Genomic DNA, 8,498 nt, shown 5'->3' with positions numbered 1-8,498 from the left:
TAGTTAATTTTCAATTTAAGCAAACAAGTGATGAAGTGACATCAATTCTTTATTATGTTCTTTCTTGTTGTGATTATTCATGATTATTTATTATTATATGATTTATATTAAACATGATAAAAGACTGAATAGAAAGCTTGAGTAATAAAGTTGAACTATTGTTTTCCTGAACCCTATTGCAACAAATGCTCTCAGGCACACTGCCTGGCCAGCAATGCTTTTGAATTAGTGTCATGTAGCACAGTATTAAAATGTAGCCAAGTTGTGTGCATCAAAAATTGTTGATATATTAAGGAAACAATTGTGTATTTAAGTAACTTAGGACAAGTGAATTTTGTTGCAAATGTTGAAATTAAGGCCTCCTTTTTAGCCTCAAGTGCACTCTGTACAATTTTCTTTATCCCTCCAGTGTTATTTTCATTTCTATTAATATTATTCACTAAAAACTTCTACCTAATTTATTCACAATTCTCATCACATTTGATGATGGCGTCCAAAGAAAGTAGTGTTGCTCTGCACCAACTCTCCGATGCTGCAGTCAGGAGTGGCAGATGCCCTGAGCAGAGCCTCACTCAAGCGTCTCCTGGTGGCAGCAAAGTAAAGTCTGAAGGTAAGCCAGATTCCATGTGCCTCACAAATTAATTGTTATTATGCAAAGGAGGAACTGAATTCATGTAATTTTGTCAGATTTATTTCTCATCTGTAATTATTTCTTAGGAGTTTCAGTGCAATATTTGATAACAATATGTTAGAATATGCCACCTCATGAGTCTCACTTATCCAAGTGATATTAACTTTTGTCTAAAGCTCACATGACTCATTAATACAACCCTTGGCAAAAATTATGGAGTCACCAGCCTTGGAGGATGTTCATTCAGTTGTTTAACTTTGTAGAAAAAAGCAGATCACAGACATGACACAAAACTAAAGTCATTTCAAATGGCAGCTTTCTGGCCTTAAGAAACACTATAAGAAATCAATAAAAAAAATTGTGCAGTTAGTAACGGTTATTTTTTGGACCAAGCAGAGGGAAAAAATATGGAATCACTCAATTCTGAGGACAAAATTATGGAATCGTGAAAAACAAAAAAAAAAACTATTAGTTTGTTGCACCACCTCTGGCTTTTATAACCGCTTGCAGTCTCTGAGGCATGGATTTAATGAGTGACAAACAGTACTCTTCATCAATCTGCCTCCAACTTTCTCTGATTGCTGTTGCCAGATCAGCTTTGCAGGTTGGAGCCTTGTCATGGACCATTTTCTTCAACTTCCACCAAACATTTTCAATTGGATTAAGATCCGGACTATTTGCAGGCCATGCCATTGAGCTTATGTGTCTTTTTTCAAGGAATGTTTTCACAGTTTTTGCTCTATGGCAAGATTCATTATCATCTTGAAAAATGATTTCATCATCCCCAAACATCTTTTCAATTGATGGGATAAGAAAAGTGTCCAAAATATCAATGTAAACTTGTACATTTATTGAAGATGTAATGACAGCATCTCCCCAGTACCTTTACCTGACATGCAGCCCCATATCATCAATGACTGTGGAAATTTGCATGTTCTCTTAAGGCAGTCATCTTTATAAATCTCATTGGAACAGCACCAAACAAAAGTTTCAGCATCATCACCTTGCCCAATGCAGATTTGAGATTCATCACTGAATATGACTTTCATCCAGTCATCCACAGTCCACGATTGCTTTTCCTTAGCCCATTGTAACCTTGTTTTTTTCTGTTTTGGTGTTAATGATGGCTTTCATTTAGCTTTTCCCATTTCCTTTAGGAGGTTTCTTACAGTTTGGTCACAGATGGTAACTCCAGTTTCTTCCCATTCGTTCCTCATTTGTTTTGTTGTGCATTTTCGGTTTTTGAGACATTGCTTTAAGTTTCCTGTCTTGACGCTCTGATGTCTTCCTTGGTCTACCAGTATGTTTGCCTTCAACAACCTTCCCATATTGTTTGTATATGATCCAGATTTTAGACACAGCTGACTGTAAACAACCAACATCTTTTGCAACATTGCGTGATGATTTACCCTCTTTTAAGAGTTTGATAATCCTCTCCTTTGTTTCAATTGACATCTCTCGTTTTGGAGCCATGATTCATGTCAGTTCACTTGGTGCAGTAGCTCTCCAAGGTGTGATCACTCCTTTGTAGATGCAGACTAATGAGCAGATATAATTTGATGCAGGTGTTAGTTTTGGGGATGAAAATTTATAGGATGATTCCATAATTTTTTCCTCAGAATTAAGTGATTCCATATTTTTTTCCCTCTGCTTGGTCTGAAAAAAATGACAAAAAATTTTCTTGATTATTATAGTGTTTCTTAAAGCCAGAAAGTTGTCATTTTAAATGACTTAAGTTTTGTGTCATGTCTGTGATCTGATTTTTTTCTACTAAGTTAAACAACTGAATGAACATCCTCCAAGGCCGGTGATTCCATAATTTTTACCAGGGGTAGTATAGTGAGCATTAAATTTGCTATGAGATATCTTGCTCCATAGCCCAGTGGTACCAGTACACCTATGTATATATTTTCCAGCCATGGAAGAGGTTGACCCACCACCAGTCCTCGAAGTTCCTGCTATCTACATCAAGGAGGAACCTGAGAATGAAACTGAAGAAGTATACATCAAAGAGGAACCATTCTTAGATGGAAATAAAGTAAGTCAAGTTGATGTGCAAATAAATGTTTGGCAAAGTATTAAAAATTCCCACATAATTTTCAATAAACAAACAGCAGGATGCTATTTCTGTAATCAAATCTCTAAGTTATGCATCAGGAGACATATCTTAACCAAGTATTTAGTCTGAAATATTGAGCAATAATAATCAGGTATGAAGAGCCCTAACCCTCATCCTGATTATCACTCCAGTCCCAATTGGTTAGAAGTTGTGGGAAATTTGATTTATTAATACTTGCATTAGGATTTATATTCTAAGAACAAACCCTTATTTATGTCTCATAGTTGTCTGTAGTCAAATAACTATGATATGTAATGGCTTTTATTTTCCGGAAATAAAAATGAAATGTGGTGGCCACTATTGGCAGGAACCATGAAAAACTGTCCACATACAATGCAAAGAAAGAAGTGCTGAGAACATTTATGTATGCCAATTGGATTCAACAAAATTGCACTAAAAGGGCATTTGCTTCTGAAATTGCCACTTAATTTCATATTTACTTGCAGGCAAATGGCAAGCAAAATCTTTGTATGGCAAGATTTTGAAGATATGGCTAGCAAAATCTTAGTATCATGAAGCATCAAGATGAGGAAACGTTTTACAGCCAGTAATTTTGATGCTACGACATCCATATGCTGTTGAGGAAATTCGGAACTGGCAGATAATTCTATGAGAAGTTGTACATTAGATCCTATCTAAAAATGCACGTATCACTGTCAGCCACATTAATATTTTCCTCCACTTCACTTCTCCCCAGGCCTCTTCAAATCAACATCTTCCTGGTGTACCATGCAAGACTGAAGCAAAAGTTGAGACTCACGACGCCCATCCAAACTCCTCACAAAACACTTCTGCTTTGTTGTTGAATCAGGTATATACATGTATACATAATTTTAGCTTTCACTATTATACACTCTAACTGAAAATTTTGAAACATTTTACGAGTTCCTGAAGATGGTAAATGTTTCAATTTATTGTGGGTATTTACTAATGATAAAGTTGATGACTTAATAGGTGCTGGTATTGACACTAGGAACAAATGTCATTTTCCCAATGCATTTAATCCTGCTAGTGAAACCTAACAATTTTTGGTCTTCAAAAATATATGACAATTCATTTCCCCTAAGCAAGGATCTAAACCTGGAACAAAACATTTAGTTCAGAAGGAAGATGAGGGAATGCACTTGAACCTGTTACATTAAATGTAACATCCTTACAATCCTCATGTATCTGAGATCACATCCAAGAACAGATGGAATGGGTAATAATTAACACCACACTGCATGGGATGAACGGAAAATGGATTGCTTGGGTCCATGGTATGAGTTGATGAATCACTCTGGTTGCATTGGTGTGGAGGCTGTTGCTGGCCCTCTTAAGAGTAGTGCTGGTCATGTTGTTTGGTAGGATTGGCTGAATGATGTACAGATTGTCATCCAAGTTGTAGGATTGGTGGTTCTGTCATGTTATTTGGTGGCAAGGGTGTTGCAGATGGAGACATTGCAATAGTTATTGGGTAGAGAGGAGGTTGGTGTGTAATCTGGAAGTAAGCATTTGCTTGTACACACATATTAATAACACTAGATTGCTTAAATTGCAAATTTACTAAAAATTTAAAAGCACATAAAAAACACAAATTCACCATATCTCTATTGAAAACATTTCAGAGTCCAGCTTCATCATCAGTTCAAAAATCTAGAACGCAGATAAAATCAGAAGTTAAAGCAGTTGAAATTAATAATAAACAGGGAAGTTAAAACCTAAACTTTCAAAGATAAGACAGATCAAGAAAGTTGGAAGAAAAAACAGGCAAAACCGATTTATTCATAATTTATAGTGGATAAGAGCTTAAGAGCGCATTTAAACTAGATATCTCTGTGAAAATATACCTATAGATTAAAAAAACCCAGATCAGAGGTACCATAACTAGAAGCTAAAACCCTACCTCGAAGTTACTTCTGGAGGCTGGAATGTTGCACTTTTTGGGATTGTAGGGCACAATAGTACGTAACTGCCCAGTACTGCAACTCCTCCCTTTATGCTCAGCAACTCTAGAATAAAGATTGCCTGAGGTCATCCCAACTTTTGCAAATGTACAATTTGCAATACTATACCTATTAATAAACTTGCAACAATTGCTTATAAAAATGGATATTTGTTTATAAAAACTGAAAAAAAAACCTATTGTGAATTGTTCCTCAATAAAATATGAAGATTAATGTTTGGGAAGTATTTCATAAAAAATCTTTTAAATTCTTGTGACAGAGCTTTAAATGCATGGCCAAAATATGGGAAAGAACAATAATCAACATTTCTATTATCTGACTCTGGAACAACCTCACTGTATTGCTTGGACGTGAATTCTTTCATTTGGGTAAATAACAAGCTAGAAGGAAATCCGTTAAGCAAAAAGATATTGCAGAAAAATTCAAATTCAGTGTGCATGACATGAAAAGTATAACAAATAAAAAAGCTCCAGTGTAATAGTGTTTGACGCCCGTGCTACAAGAAGAAAAAACTGAAAACAGCTGGTGCTAAGGGTCGGGAAAGTCAATTTTTTGTTAACTCAAGTCTGAAAACAGTCACTAGATTTAATAAAATTGCAGTTGAGAAAGTACAAACTATTGTTAGGTTCAAGCTCCATGGTAAATTTTATTAAGTTATGTTGCAAGTTTAGGTGATCAAAGGCAAGTTTAACATGAGAGGGTTGCTCGAAAATAAGGAAGGTGTTATTGATATATCTGTTATAGAACATTTGCTTAAAATCAAGAAGGCAATTGGTAAGCCAAGCAACCTTTGAATGCAGCCTTCAGCTCTTATCCACAAAAAATTGCAAATAGATAGGTTATGCGGTTTTTTTTATTTCATATTTTTACTTTTTTACTCTGTCTTTTGTTTGTAAATTTAGATTTTAATTTCTGATTTTTTTTTCATTTTGTTTGCATTAACTTCTGATTTTATCTGTGTTCAAAATTTTTTTAACTGACAATGGAGCTGGACTCCAAAACATTTTCATTAGGGATATGGTGAATTTGTGTTGAATTTCCTTCTCTTTTAAATTTTTAATCATTTGATATTCAGAGTGAAGTTTTTTGGCTGTTGTGTTGCAGCAAGCAGTTATTGTATGCAAGGTGATATTTTGAACTGTTTGCAGGCCAGTGGAGTTAGTGGAAGAGGAGATAGGAGGCCAGATTGGGCAAGCATAGTTGATTATGAGATGATAGATAGGTTACTAGGTTTGTTGTTGGTGTTGGTAGACCTGGTATTGTCCATTTGATGCTCACGAGAGGGTTTTTTAGTATGTCATCCCATTTTAAGGCTTTAGCTGCTGTGACTTGTGGTGGTCGGTGAAAGTGAGCATGACATCAAAGATTAGGCAAGGATTTTTGGGTTGTGTTCACGCATAAGGTGTTGGTTATTGATTTTGACATGAGGGTGGTAATGGCTCTTGGACGTTTGTGGTTTTATAAGGTTGAGTGTATATTTAGTGATAGTGATGTTGAGGCTTTAGTGAAGAAGTTGTGTATTGCCTTGCTGTCAAAGTGTCACAACTAATTTGCAACACTGTAACCCCATTGAAAATCATATTCCAAATTTAAGAAATGAATGTATCTGAAATAATATAAAATCTAATCTAGGTGCATCTAATCTAGGTACTCTACATGAGTAGTAATTTCCATTACAGTTTTATCAGCATTAAATCAAAGCCATAATCTATGACTGAAGTTGAGACCCAGTAATGGTAATTCTATTATATGCTTAGGCAAAGTATTAATGTTGAGTAATCCTTTCATAAATCAGAACATACTGGGCAAAAGTTTATAGATTTGTAAAATATTTGTTACAAGTTTGAATTTCTGTTGAGACAATTAAGAGATTTTAATAAGGATCAACACTTGAAAGTATACAGTTCTGTGGCTGTTATTAATATAGGAAACTGTTTTACTTTGTAATTTTTTCATTAGTTTGGCGAAGGTGGGTCAGCATTTAACCCATCAGGAGACGCTGCTGGCGACACTGGCATCTCTGGGGCGTCCAACTCCAAGCAAAACATAGAAAAATCGTTCAAACATTCAGCAGAAAAATCTTTGCAGTGCTCCAAGTGTGATTATGCTTGCACCACAAAAAGGAACTTGAAAATTCATTTGCTCTCAAAGCATTCAGAAGTAAAACCTTATCAGTGCTCTGAGTGTGATTATGCTTGTATGAAGAATTACCTCATGAAAAGACATTTTCTTTGGAAGCATTCTACTGAAAAACCTTTTCAGTGCTCCGAGTGTGATCATGCTTGTATCACAAAATGGGACTTGAAAAGTCATTTTCTTAACAAACATTCTGCAGAAAAACCTTTGCAGTGCTCCAAGTGTGATTATGCTTGCACCACAAAAAGGAACTTGAAAAGTCATTTGCTCTCAAAGCATTCAGGAGTAAAACCTTATCAGTGTTCTGAGTGTGATTATGCTTGCACCAGAAAAGAAAACTTGAGAACACATTTTCTTCAAAAGCATTCAGAAGTAAAACCTTATCAGTGCTCTGAGTGTGATTATGCTTGTTCCACGAATTTCCTGATGAAAAGACATTATCTTAGCAAGCATTCTACTGTAAAACCTTTTCAGTGCTCCGAGTGTGATCATGCTTGTACCACAAAATGGGCCTTGAAAAATCATTTTCTTTACAAACATTCAGCAGAAAAACCTTTCCAGTGCTCCAAGTGTGATTATGCTTGCGCCATAAAAGATCACTTGAAAAGGCATTTGCTCTCAAAGCATTCAGAAGTAAAACCTTTTCAGTGCTCTGAGTGTGATTATGCTTGCACGAAGAATTTCCTCATGAAAAGACATTTTCTTAGCAAGCATTCTACAGAAAAACCTTTTCAGTGCTCCGAGTGTGATCATGCTTGTACCACAAAATGGGCCTTGAAAAATCATTTTCTTCACAAACATTCAGCAGAAAAACCTTTCCAGTGCTCCAAGTGTGATTATGCTTGTGCCACAAAAGATCACTTGAAAAGACATTTGCTTGCAAAGCATTCAGCAGTAAAACCTGTATCAGTGTTCCGAGTGTGATTATGCTTGTACTATGAATTGGGACATGAAAAGACATCTTTTCAAACATTCAACAGAAAAACCTTTTAAGTGCTCCAAGTGTGATCATGCTTTCACCACAAAAGGGCACTTGAAAGAACATTTTCTTTACAAACATTCAACTGAAAAACCTATTCAGTGTTCCGAGTGTGATTATGCTTGCACTACAAAAAGGATCTTGAAAAGGCATTGTCTTTGCAAGCATTCAACAGAAAAACTTGTGCAGTGCAACGAGTGTGATTATTCTTGCATCACAAAGGGGGACTTGAAAAGTCATTTTACTCACAAACATTCAACAGAAAAACCTTTTCAGTGCTCCAAGTGTGATTATGCTTCCCCCTCAAAAGGAAACTTGAAAAAACATTTTGTACGCAGGCATTCAACAGAAAAAGACCCATCTGTGCTCCAAGTGTGATGATATGTGGGTCGACAATGCATGTTTGAACAGCATCTGCTCTCCAGAGGCCATCAGAAACAGCTCCAGTGACCCAGGCGTTAGGATGCATGTGAATGTTGTAAGCTTGAAACAGGAATCAAGTACAGAACATTTGATCTTTTGAGGCAACAGGACCAAGCTATATAGAGTACCTAACTCAAGGCACTCACTGCCACCAAATCCGGGGGGGGTGGCAGTCGCTTGTTACAGCATGGATATGAGATAGAACGACAAAGCCAAGATGACACTGAATGCAGATGCTCAGTCATAGCAGTCGTAACATTAATA

At 36.1% G+C, this 8,498-nt stretch overlaps 1 protein-coding gene across 1 annotated transcript; it reads left to right on the top strand.

The window, feature by feature from the left end:
- Nucleotides 1–586: 586 nt before the first annotated feature.
- LOC108676547 (transcriptional repressor CTCFL-like) lies at nucleotides 587–6,957 on the top strand (the record flags this gene model as incomplete). Its single annotated transcript, XM_018164635.2, has 4 exons — nucleotides 587–610; nucleotides 2,548–2,669; nucleotides 3,448–3,561; nucleotides 6,656–6,957. Coding segments are annotated over exons 2-4 (536 nt in total), but the record flags the coding sequence as incomplete, so codon positions are not given.
- Nucleotides 6,958–8,498: the final 1,541 nt, after the last annotated feature.

This window comes from Hyalella azteca, unplaced genomic scaffold, assembly GCF_000764305.2.
Source record: "Hyalella azteca isolate HAZT.00-mixed unplaced genomic scaffold, Hazt_2.0.2 contig5681, whole genome shotgun sequence".
In the NCBI taxonomy this organism is placed as follows: domain Eukaryota; kingdom Metazoa; phylum Arthropoda; class Malacostraca; order Amphipoda; family Hyalellidae; genus Hyalella; species Hyalella azteca.
Note: the sequence above shows the minus strand (reverse complement) of the source record. Positions and strands in the feature narration are given on the sequence as shown.